The sequence below is a fragment of the Pungitius pungitius genome, chromosome 14 (assembly GCF_949316345.1).
Source record: "Pungitius pungitius chromosome 14, fPunPun2.1, whole genome shotgun sequence".
NCBI lineage: Eukaryota > Metazoa > Chordata > Actinopteri > Perciformes > Gasterosteidae > Pungitius > Pungitius pungitius.
This window is the reverse complement of record NC_084913.1, coordinates 6024546-6037403: the sequence shown is the minus strand read 5'-3', so window position 1 is coordinate 6037403 and position 12858 is coordinate 6024546. Positions and strand designations below refer to the sequence as shown.

Here is a 12858-nt window from a genome sequence, read left to right as displayed (position 1 = left end):
CAGCAGAAAATAACCTCCAGCTCCGATAATAATGCATAAAATCATTTGCTGGCGACTAGTAGAAAACATCAAGAAAAGGTTTTATAGGACAATAATTGTGCATGAAATTAAAGGGTGTGCAAATATTTCACAGCACAGAACCAAGAACAACTAGTTAATAGAAAAGGTAGATTTAGTAATTGATAGTATAGTTCTTTTGCAGATCAGGTATAAGACAACGTGTGCAGGAGAAATAAAAACTCAATACATTTCTGAAACAGACTTTCACTGATGGTTCAAATAAACTAAATGAAACGTCTATGTACCGATCACTTGAGAATGAATTCAAATGGCACATATTGATGATTGCTCTCTGAAAAAAATATTAAATACAGCCAAGATTAGGTTGTATATGTAGTCTATCAAAAGTGAAATGTAGAGTACAACAAGATGTCACTGTCAGGATTCAGTTACGCTTCTTCTGTCTGGCTCCGACCTCCTGATGGGACTCTGGGATACAATGATATCCGATCAGCATTCCTATAATGGAGAAACCTAGAAGCACACATGGTGTTCAAATACCTTTAAAAATCAACATTTAACAGGGATAAGGAAAATATATGTCCCATCACAGTCCACACTCACCTGCCACAATGAGAGGCGCCATGACCCCGATCGTCAAAGGAGCCGTTTTGTAAACGAAGGCCTCCGACAGGAAGTGGCCCAACGCCAACACAAATGTCCATAAGGTGATGTGATACAGCCTGCAGGAGCCCGTACGACACGCGGTAAGAACACGCAGGGTGAAGACAGAAACCAGGTGCGGGACTTGAGGAGCGGTCTTACGTTCTGTTGTGGATGTCAATGGCACAGGAGCAGCGGATGATCGACGACAGCAACGTCCAAATGCCAAACGTTCGCGCTTGGAGACCATTCACTGAAGCAAATTACAAGTAAACAAACAATATGCGAATGAGGCACCGTTTTGTTTATCCTAGTCTGCCTAAATTAAGTTCATTTACAAATATTAGATGTATGCTTTGTTGCTAAAGTGGTTCACCCATCTATGGCTGATAAACACTTCACTGCTGTTGGAGTATAAAAAGAGAAACTGTTGCACTCAAAAGGAAAAGATGCTGTGATCAGGGTCATTTAGAAACCGCGTCACCTTTACACCAGAGAGAACTTACACGTTAGCCAAGATATTAACGTTTATTCAGGTGATGAGTATTCTATTCTATCAGAGGTTTTACTCACACATAGATTTTTGGCCTCTGGTCTTTTTATACTATAAATAAGATCTTGCACAGCACAGTTGCCCCCACCCCCAAAAAGAAACAGTATAGTATAGTATCTGACTGTTTTATTGGGATTGTGTTCATATCCATATGCTCATATGGAGGTATAAAGCTTGAATGTCATAATTAGCAGCTGATTTACTGATTTACGAGGCGACATGTAAAATGTGGTTTAACTCGGGTCCGCTCACCGAACTGCGGCGCGCCCGTGTAGAGCTTCTCCGACAGGAAACTGTGATCTCTGAAACTCTGCACCGTGTTTCCCACCGCGATGATGGACACCATCAGCAGCCAGCTGCGCAGCACGTTCAGAAAGCGACTCATGTTCCGTCCGAGAGACGCACCTGTCAAACCTGTCTGCAAGACAGTCAACGACAAGTAACGTGACATTGCAGGATAGCGCACCCCCTCCCCGAACAAATAAATAACATGAGTTGTGGGTGTATTTACCTGGAGGCCGCTGCAAAACTACAACGTGGACATGATGCTGAGAGAAAGGTTAGAATATAAAGCATTTAGGTGGGATTCAAGCCAGCGGTGTTACGCTTTCATCGTGTTATCTTGTACTCGAGGGATGACCAATACCAGAGTTTAAGAAATGGCTCCATCCAGTCGTACCATTCATATGATTGGCCCATACGAGTTTAGACGACCCGCCTACTATCCCATCCAACCAGTAGGAACTCAACAATTCGGTCACCTGTAAACTGTGGGACGGGCTGTGGATGAACAAAGAGTATATGTTGGACAACAGCGTGCGGTGCGATGACTTGTGTCTTCGTTTAATCTGTTACAATAATGCGTGAAGAAGTACACCGTAAGGAGACGCTGAGTTGTCATTTTTGGGGAAAATGAAAATCAAGTAACATTAATACTACTGTAATATTCGTAAAGGAAGGACTCTTCTCAGTATTACATTTTTTAAATATTTAATAGTTAATAACAAATAATAATCAAGCAATATGTGCGTCCATAGTAAGAGACTGGATTTCCCTGTTCGCATTTGTTGAAGCACACAAAAAGCACACGTCATTAGGATTATTTGTTTGTTGGACGTTCCCACGTGCCACCGTCGAGTATTTATGTAACATACAGTAGACGCAACGCAAACTTGAGTCAGTTGGGAGAATACATATCTTGTCTGATTGCGCATGCTCTTTGCTGTGTTGCTACTCAGTTGTTGTAGTTACCAGGAAGATTAACCGCGATGATTAACTGGTCGCGGTGATACCAGCTAGCTGGCAGCAAGCAGCACCCCAGAGAAAAAGGCAAGCTTACGTTGGTGTGTAACGTTACTCGTGTGGCATCTCACAAACGTCTGTTCATGCGGTCTCAAACTTAGCTTCCCGCTACTAAATGACAGCAACGTTCAACTCCTTGTTTCCTTCTTCTTAGCTAACGCGGCTTTGTCCACGTCTTTATGTTCTCTCTGTTTGGGTTTAACTCGTCGTAACGTCTTCTGTCCCCCCCCGTGCCGCTGTCACCATGAGACCATTGCGCCACCGCTACCTACGGAGCTAACACGTTAGCAGTCCCGAGCTAACCTTAGTTAGCGCTAAACATGAAGCACTGAAAAGACCCTACGATCTTCCATTAATTCTTACGCGCCGTTATAACGTGGTTATTGATTAGGCTACGCTTATAAAAAAAAGCAACAGGCCGACGTTCATTTGAATGGAGCCGAGCTTTTCATTAACGGCTGTTTCTTTTTTTTTGGCCGTTGGTAAGCGTCAGGTGCCATGGTAAGACCTGGATGCTTGATGTCAGGAGGATTTCACCGGGCAGCTCGTCCTCTTTCACCGTGAAGATGCCCGCGGTGACCCGCGACGAGGACGACTCCGAGTCTTCTTCAGAAGACGAGTAAGTGTCCGCTCCTGACTCCGGTCGTCATAGTTACCGACCACTTTGGTAAAGCTTTTAAGGAAGGAACAAAAAAAAAACATGATTGTGATAAGGATCCCCCACCATACCTCCTCCACGAAATAACTCAATAGGGTTTTTTTTGTTGCACACCTGAGAGTCACCTAAGAGTTGATACTAGCAGGTCTTAGCACCACTGATGACCGATTAACTGAATGAGACAAGACTGTCGAGATCAAGATCATAGCAGCAAAGTTGTGACTACATTAGCTCTGTCCCTGCAGACTAATTCCCTCTTAAGCTATACTTAGTCATTGCACACTGAGCGTCACTGCGCCTGCTTTTAGTCTAATTTCCATTTCCTAAATTAGTTTTGATTGCTCTGTGTTATGGTTCAACCTCCAGGGGACCAATGCTATTTCCGTTGATGCAGCTGCATTGAGATGCTTCCGTAACAGTAAAGAAAGAACTGACATTGCTCAATAAACTGCATCCTCGAACACCACAATTGTCAAACTTGTTTTTGTGTTACAGATATTTATATATTTATTTCCAGCACACCTTTGTACTTAGTACCAAATAAGCATTGGCGGCAAATTTGATTAAATGGTATCACTGACGTAGAAGTTTATGACAACAGGCAACAATGAATAGCAATAATGAAAAAGACAATCAAGTCTTGTATTATTAGCCAATACAGGAGGCACACAGCTCACATGCAGACCAACACACCCATGCACGAGTACATTGCGTAATGGTGTGCAAGAAATCCACCACAGGGGGAAAGACATGTTGCACATCGACCGATATCACAGGCAATTGTTTCCATGCCTCTCCACATAAACAAGGCCGGTCGTGCCTGATTGAGTTTATTTCATTGTCAAACTGCCTTATCCTATTTTTAGTCCCCGATAAGCAGGTTGTGTCACATAGCATGCAGCTTTTTCAGGGTGTTTGTTAATGCGGTGCATGGGTTTGTTTCCCCCAGAACCTGCAGCTTTTTCCAATAATTGTCATAATACACGTATGTGTTAGTTGACCTCCTCCGGTGCCACAGTACAAACATCTGTATGATATTATTTTTTGGCAAGTTTTCCATTGTGCATTTCTTCTAGATTTTCTGATCAGTTCTGTGGGTCCTGAACTCTCACTGTGAGTGTATCATCTAATTGTTTGTGCACTAGAGACCACCCCTGCGTGGCCTGGAGTGGCCTCAGCAAGACCATCCCAGTTCTCTTGTTTTTCCCTGAAGCTGCTGTTACGAAAGATGGGGACATCTGCTCTACTGGAGGTACACTACAATTTGCAAATAATAAAAGTTCAAAGTTTGAAAGCTCAAATAAGGTGGACACTAAAAAACGTTGTTTACCATAGAGCGCTACAATATGGCCTTCAAGATTGTTCGCACAGAGAGTCGCCTGGTACGAGGACTACTCACCAATCATGGATTCCATGAGGTAATGTTCTAAATCATGCAAATGTAAAAGATTTATCTATATCTTGCAAAAACAAAAGCTGTGTGTCTTTGCAGCACATAGTTATATACCTCTCGGCTGTGCAGCATAACAGATCATTTTTTTTGTTTTTTTGTTAAAGCCCTGGAATGCACTTGTGATAAGAAAATGACCTCAAAAGCATTCCTCCTGTTTCACGAGGGCACAAAATCCCCATTATGGCTCTTTCCAAACAGTTACAATTAATTCCCATTTTATTTCTTTTCAGTGCTTCTTGACTCCCGTGAACCCATCATCAAAGGCAGAGTGTCTACTACGGCCGCGGCAAAGCCAGAACTTTAATAAGCTTTTACTGCAAACATCTGGCTCTCCCCTAAACACAGAGCAGCCGTTTGAATTCTGCCTCCTAACCAATCGGAATAAAACAAAACAAAACAGCTCAAATAACATCAGGGTGATGAAAATCTGTGAGCCAGCTTTCCTTTTGTGATAATTGCTGAAGAGCCGGCTGTATTTCTACAGGTTATTGATTGAGTCTTTCTGCTTCTTACTTACTGCTTACTTATGTGACGGACATCAGAATATAATAACGCTGTAATAATATAATAACAACACTGAATCTAAATCATTTCCTTGTCTGTGTTTTTTTTGTTTGTTTCCTCAGGTTCACCCGAACAGCAACGACTTCAACCTCATGTGGACAGGATCTCACCTCAAGCCTTACATACTGCGCAGCCTTCAAGACTTTCAGAAGGTCAACCACTTTCCAAGGTAATAATAGAGTTGTGTGAGTGTGTTGCCGCTGTTTTCTGTGTTATAAATATCAGCAGTGACTGAGCCATTCAAAGCCTCACTGTGTTTGTTGGCTTCCATTGCAAAGCACAGTTTGGTTTGGACCACTGCCTCCCTGAAATGAATCATGCTGCAGAGGGCGATCCATCGCTGTTATATGTGCATACACTCTGTGTTCTGTCGGTGTCGACGCTCTCAACCTGTAATCTCATTTGCAGATCGTATGAATTGACACGCAAAGACCGCCTGTATAAGAACATCCAGCGGATGCAGCAGACTCACGGCTTCAAAAACTTCCACATTGTCCCTCAGACTTTCGTGCTTCCCTCTGAGTACCAGGAGTTCTGCAGTAAGAAGCACCCCACACGGTCTTGTTTGTCAAAGTACACCTGTCTTAGTGAAATGTCCATGTCTAAACTAAATACCTTTTGTTTTCTCTTTGAATCTCTGCTCGTGCTTTATGCCTCGACCTCAGATTGTTTTGCGAAGGACAAGGGCCCCTGGATCATAAAACCAGTGGCATCTTCAAGAGGGCGAGGCATCTACTTGGTCAGCAATGTGAGTGATTTTGCCCAAACTTTTAGGAACCTCCAACTGAAATTAGCACTGTAATTATTAATTTGTATTATCCATTATTCCGCCTATTTTTGGTTCTTTAAAACATTAAGTTGAAAAAACTACATTTCCCAGAGCATAAGATGAAAAACCCAACTGTGAAAACTGAAAATTCTGTTGACTAAGATTTAAAACGGAAAAAGCAGCAAATCCTCACATTTGAGAAGGTGAATTCAGAGGCCATTTGATTATTTGACTAATGACAAACGATATGCTTAAACATACCATTAAAATGAGCCATTTACATCTACTTTCAAAGACTTGAGTTAAAGGAATACACATCAAGTCATCTTTAAGCCAAGCTGAGCTAACCAAATATTTTTAATTTTGAACACAGATTGGTAATAATGTGAGACCTTGTGGGAGTTAACTATAAGCATCCTTACTTTAGAGAAATACTGTGTGAACTGAAAAAGTCAGCTGTCCAGATGTTATTTGTGTGTGTGGAGGGGCGTGCAGATACAGCTGTCTTTGAAATAAGTATCAACCGGGGTTTCAGACATTAATAAGCTCTGTGGAGTAAGTTACAGTCTTCCAAGGCTCGGACTCTTGGAGGCGCTCAACAAGGTTCTCACTCTCGGAAAACACATGCACAATCCTTCTTCTTCTCAGGCATTTTATGAAACGGTGGAAAGAATGTCGGAGTGATATTCGGAGAGAGAGAGAGAGAGGAAAGAAATACGTTCATTATTTTGGTTCGCTTTTCTCTGAACTGTAGCCAGCGCTGAGGTTACCCGCCCCTCCTCCACCCCCCCCCCCCCCCCCCTCTCCTCTCCTCTCCCCTCCTCCTCCGTCCCATCTCATCTCAACTTCCCCACCTGCAACACATTTCAACCTCATAAATGACCCATCTCCCACCACCGGATTGTGTTTTTATAGGCTGTTTCGGATCGTTGACCCGCTACGGCCAGTGTCGTTGCCGTCTCCGGCTATTCTTGTTGATTCTTTGATGTTAATGGTTTACAGCAGAGTCACATCATCTATTTGGAATCCGGCGTTGTATGTGAATGAATATACAGTATGGAGGAGTGTGAAACCTCTGCCAAAGAAATGTTCTTCATGCTCTGCTAGTGAGAGACGGAGATGGAGTTTCATAAGTCACACTTCATCACTTCGGTAAATAACAGAGACGACCGCTTGTTGAGTCAATAAATCGACCCTCCATCTCAACCGCATCCAGGTGAAAGAAACATTGTGTTAACTATATTGTCTTTTATTGGTTTCTGTTTATCGTCTGCAGCCGAGTCAGATTTTAATGGACGAGAACATCTTGGTGTCCCGCTACATCAATAACCCACTCCTGATAGACGGTGAGTAGCCTCCTCGCCCATTGTTTGTTTGCACGGATGCGGTTTTGGCGTTCTGAATAACCGGCGTGGATGACTCCACCTTTTTTTTGTTGCTTTGTTTTCCAGAGTTCAAGTTCGATGTGCGGTTGTACGTGTTAGTAACATCGTACGATCCGGTCCTCATCTACGTGTATGAGGAGGGCCTGGCCAGGTGAGCAGTGCGAGGGGGGGGGCGTGTGAGGTTTACGCACCGTTTGCGACAGGGTTACCTGCTATTACAGCTCTCTGGGGACAAATATACTGCACAGCGCAATTCATATTTAACAAAAAATGCAACACCAACTTCTTAAAACCTCCATAATGGTTTTCCTAGGTTTCATTTCTGACAAAAACAGATCAAGACATATAAACAGTGTGAGGAGTTTTAATGAAACAAGTTTCCGGTGCCCCCTCCCTGTCCAGGAGAGGGCAGCCTTAACTTCTCAGGCCGGGCCGTCGCGGAGCCGGCGGGCAACAAAGCACTCTATTGTTCCAGTTGTGCAACGTGCTCATCAAAAAATGACTGATTGCGTCGTTATTCAAAGGGCATATCTCCCCGAAGACTTTGTGTAACCGACCTGTATTCATTGGATCTACTTATTTTCAGCGAGACTTCTTTCATAATCAACAAAGGGGCCATTGTCAGGCGCAGGTAGGCGAGGAGACGTTGATGATGATTTACGGCCCGATAGGGGCAGCGTGCTGGAAACGGATTGCTGCCGCCGCCCCCCTGTTTGCTGGCTCGATTATCAGCCGTGGTCAATGAAACACGGCCCAATTCTGAATGTTGCTTTTATCTCGTGACATTCCATCGGGTTGTGTTGGTATTCAGGTACGCTCTGCGTGCCAAGGAATTCTAAGTACTGCACATGTGGCATACACTCCTCCCAAACACTGCCAGAAGCTAATCTCTATCCAAAGTGCCCCCCCCCCGCCCCCCCTCTTCATTCAGTGCAGTTTCAGCTTTATGAATGTTGATATAAAGTGAAGTTGTTGGATGACAGAATCTTTTTTTCTTCTTCTTCTTTTTCTTCTCTCTTGCACAAATAAACGCTTGTTTGTCTGCAGATTTGCCACCGTGAAGTATGACCAGACTTCAAAGAACATTAAGAACACGTTCATGCATCTCACCAACTACAGCGTGAACAAAAAGAGCAGCGATTATGTCAGGTAACCTTTTTTTTTGCGGCGGTGGACGGGGGGAGCTGCTCGTCTCATCCTTTTGTTGGACCGTCGCCGTTTGAAGTGCGTTTGCTTCCTTTCAGTTGCGATGACCCTGAAGTTGAGGATTATGGGAACAAGTGGAGTATGAGTGCAGTGCTGAGGTATTTGAAGCAGGAGGGGAAGGACACCACATGTGAGTCAAACTTTCATTTCATTCCCCTGCTCATTCCTTTCATCTTTGCCTTTTTTGTTTATACCTCAATGCGAAAATAATACTGAATAAATAATACCAAAAATAATATTAAAATTGACCAAGAATGCACTGTGACCCGCTGCTTGTTTTTTCTCCTTTAGAATCGGATAAAAAACAGTGTCAATTAAGCACAACATAAGAATCCAGGGGGAGTGCTTCAGAAAGTCATCTCTCCATTTCTGTGCATTGCAGTGCTGATGCGACAGGTGGAGGACCTCGTCGTCAAATCGGTACTGAGCGCTGAACTGCAGATAGCCAACGCCTGCAAGACGTATGTTCCCCACAAAACCAACTGCTTCGGTAAATCATTTCAATTTCTTCTTGCCGTGTGTTTGACCTCGAAGAAACTAAAAGCAATCTGCTGTGCCAAACGTTTTCACGCCTGCACGGGGGCTCTGCTGGCGTGTGACAGTGCGTCCTTGGTAAAGACACTTGACCCCAAATTGGTCCCGCGGTGTACGGGTAGGTGAGAACGATTAGTTGTACTTCTGATGGGCAGGTGTGAGAGGGAGAATGATGTCACGGAGTGTTAAAGATGAACAGAAGCCCCTTTGACCATTATCTAAACGTCAGCTGCTTCGGAAGAATTTCCTCGAAAATGAATTTCTCCTCTTTCTTCTCTTTTTTTGTGCAGATACACAGACACACACGTTTCCTTTTAGTTTCACGTTCGTTCGTCCAGCGGTTTCCTCTGTAGCTTTTCCACACCGAGCCCTCCGGGCCGTCGCTGCCCTCTGACTGGCTGCCGCGTCGCGGAGGGCCTCCTGTCTGCGGGAGGAATTTGCTTCCTCCTCCCCCGTTGCGATTTCAGGTCGGCCTGATTTAGGCTGACTGTTTTCTTGGCCGCTCATGCCTAGCGCCGGGCTCGTGTGAACTCCATTTCGGAGCCATTACCCGTGTTAGTGTTGGCCCTAATTGTCTGTGCTCTCTCTCTCTCTCTCTCTCTCTCTCTGGCGGTCTCTCTGAGATTTGGGGGTTTGAGGGACGAGCGCGTTGGCCAAGCCTCCCTCAACACCGCTGTCTTTTTTTCCTCTTCGCCTCGCTGTTTCTGTTTGTTTATGATTCTCCCTCTCCTGCTCACACTCTCTTTCACCCCTCAGATGTTAGGGAAAATAAAAGAACTTTTAGTTTTGACAGGCTTCTGTAGACATAATAGCCCCGCGGATTGGTGGTTGTTCGGGGCTGTATGGGGGCGCGGCAGCGTGGACTCCCATCATCAGACGGTCGCCTGCATGAAGACGCTATCTGCACTCAGCAGCATAACCGCTAGGTTGGAAAACCACATTAGTCCGGGGTGTGAATGTCGACCACGCAGGTGTTTACGGAGAAATGTGGCTTACCGTGCCTCCACCTGGCTCTCACACGCGTGTGTTAGACATGAAACAACCAGATGACACATATTTGGTGGAATGGAAAAACAAGTTTGCCCTTATTTTCATTCATTCACTCATTCAGGTAGACCTGGATTAATTGTTTATACACGTTCCCTTATTATAATTGCAACAATGCTTTATGGAATGTCCATTAATAAGCTTACGAATGAGAGCACACGGTGTGGTGCCATCTTTTGTGCTTGATTTCTAATGTTTTTTTTTACTCTGGGTTACAAAGGATATGAAAGGATTCAATGAACAACAACATGACAAACTTTCAGAGTTCAAGTGTCTTAACATCTGCGTTGAGGCTTCTTTTAATTTACTACGTAAGCCTATAGAGATCCGTGTGGACATAGATACTGCAGCAATGTCATTATGCGCCACAGAGGCAATTAGGTTCTACACTTTTCCCTCAGATATATAATACACTGTGGTCCGCTGTGAACATGTCCATTACTACTTCAACTGTATCACTTTACTATTGAATTGAGTGTTCTTTTGTTGTCCTCAGATGTCCCCAAGCAAGTTAATTACAGCATTCATAGTTCTGTCCAGAGGATTAAGTTTCCAAAAACAGACACTGACGGTTCCAGAGGACCACCCTCACCCTCTCTCTGTTCATCTGTTTCTCCCAGTGTGGTCATGTTGCACGTGTGTGTGTGTGTGTCAGTGTGCGCACGCACGCAGTATTATTGTAGAGACATGCAGCAACCGGTGTGAAGCACGCGTTTTACAAATACACAGGTCTGCATAAGCTTCAGGGAGTTCAGTCTAGCATCTCGGGGGCCGGCTTGTTTTTGTCTTTTAAACAAAACCCACCCAAACCGCCGAGGAGTCGGGTTCAGTCTGTCGTTGACAGCCTCAGCCCCCCTCCTGGGAGCTGCACGTATCCTTACTACTTTTTCCCAGTCCACCTTGCAACCTAAAATACACGCAGCACTGACCCGGGGGCCTCGACAGTTGCCCTTCAATTGTCAGATTGTCAGAATGCAAGGGCAACAAAATAACTGCCAGTGTGCCGATAGAAGCGAGCCAATGTTTTTAATACGGTCTTCTGCTTGACTGGAAGAGAGCCTTGCGAGACCATAAAGCACATTATAATCGTAATTTACCGCAAATTGTTCACCGCCATTTTAATGTCCATTAATCGCTTTAATACTATGTTTATTGCTTTCAAATGGGATTTCTTCTCATTGCGCAAATTGCACATCCGTATCTAAACGGGCACACTGCAACAAAACCTTTTTTTTTTTTTTTTTATAGCTCCGTAATGTCTCATGTGGGAAGAAACAAAAACAAAAGGTTTTTCATTTTACACTGGTGAGAAGAGAGTGTGTGCGTGTGTGGTGTGGATGGGGGGGGGGGGGGGGGGGGGGGAGAAAATGCCACCCATGCAGCTACTTACCGCTGCCGTGTGATTAATGGACAGGCTTTTTGCTGAGGGATGCTGATTACGAGATGTTTTGACTGAGATCTGATTAGCCAAGCCCAAAGGCCTATTTTATTACATGCAAAACATTCCACTTGCTGGTCCTGTGTTCCACGGAGCGTCGCTCATTAGGTGCACCGTGTGGTCGGATCCCCTGTGTGTGGACCGCTCGCCCTCCCTGTTTCACATCTGTCAGATACTCCCACACTGCAGCACGCCGTTGGTTTCGCCTGTGATGACAGTGTCTCCGCTGCGTAATTCATCACCGCGAGGCCGCAGAGTGTTTTTTTTTGTCTTATCCTCCTTTCACTGCGTTGTGCTCACAGGGTCCCCCGCGTTTGTGGCTCCAACCTGCCCCGCCCCTTCTCCCTGGAACGCCGCTAATCCCCCCCCCCCCTCCGAAATGTTTGCGAGAGTACACCGATAGTCCTCGCCAAAAGAGTAAAACACACAGAGCGAAAAACGCTCCACGTCGCCGTTGTTGTGGGGCCAACCCGGCACCAGGCCCCGGGGGTGGTGGGGGGGGGGGGGGATTATTGTCTTTGGGCGTCTGTCTCTTGTGGTGAAGTTTCCAGCAGCGCCCATCCAATAACATATAAAAAAAGCTCTTCATCATCCCTTTGCTCTGTCACGTTTGCTCTCATCCTCCCCCTTTAATGGGTGTGATGTGGACGCTCGCCGCCTCCACTCTCCTTGTCTGCGATGCCTGTTGTGGTTCTTGCGGGCGCACAGATAAACGTGTCTAGCAGTGAGCGGCATGGCAGGCTCACGGGGCAGAAGCCGGCGTCTGCTTCTAATTGGGGGGTGGGGAGGGGGGGGGGTGAAATGAGCGGCACATGGAGCCTGCTTGTCGGGGGGGGGGCTGGTGAGGCGGCGTAACGCCACCCCCCCAATTTTTCCCCCTGTTGTTGTGGTGCCACGAGTGAGGCACTGCGTTCTCCAACCCATTTTATTTATTCCAGCGCCCTGTTCCCCGGGAACTGATGCTTAAATGTTTTATGCGTGCGTTAAGCGGCTAGAACGGCATGAACCCACGAGTGGAAAATAAAATCTCGGCGCTCTGCTCGCTGCTCGAGGGGTTCCCGTCCCGTCCTCAGGAGTTAAAGACGTTAAAGATGGCAGCGCCGGCTCCGGTTGCTGCTCTTGGCTCAGTGGCGTTCGGCAAACCTCGTTCAGTTCCATCATGAAAAGGCAGTTCACAGCGACACCAATTTGGACCTCGTGAAGCTACCAGATTTTGATCCCCCTGGCTCATGTTATGTAGCCCAAAGGACAAAATCCAATATGCCTTTTTGCCAACTTGTCGTAAT

The 12858-nt window shown here is 45.4% G+C and overlaps 2 protein-coding genes across 2 annotated transcripts in view; one reads left to right on the top strand and one right to left on the bottom strand.

Moving 5' to 3' along the window:
* Positions 1-63: 63 nt before the first annotated feature.
* erg28 (ergosterol biosynthesis 28 homolog) lies at positions 64-1877 on the bottom strand. Its single transcript, XM_037486903.2, has 5 exons — positions 1728-1877; positions 1469-1634; positions 826-916; positions 625-743; positions 64-534 (listed from the first exon to the last, which is right to left on the bottom strand). Exons 2-5 carry the CDS (start codon positions 1599-1601, stop codon positions 446-448), a joined length of 432 nt encoding a protein of 143 aa, XP_037342800.1. The 5' UTR covers positions 1602-1634; positions 1728-1877; the 3' UTR covers positions 64-445.
* A 128-nt stretch (positions 1878-2005) lies between these two features.
* The window catches only part of ttll5 (tubulin tyrosine ligase-like family, member 5), a 40343-nt gene continuing 29490 nt past the window's right edge, over positions 2006-12858 (top strand). Inside the window, 12 exon segments of the mRNA XM_062557278.1 lie at positions 2006-2559; positions 3006-3137; positions 4322-4428; positions 4512-4594; positions 5256-5362; positions 5602-5732; positions 5859-5941; positions 7239-7308; positions 7414-7498; positions 8395-8496; positions 8592-8683; positions 8936-9043. Coding sequence (XP_062413262.1) covers positions 3031-3137; positions 4322-4428; positions 4512-4594; positions 5256-5362; positions 5602-5732; positions 5859-5941; positions 7239-7308; positions 7414-7498; positions 8395-8496; positions 8592-8683; positions 8936-9043 — 1075 coding nt within the window. The 5' untranslated portion in view covers positions 2006-2559; positions 3006-3030.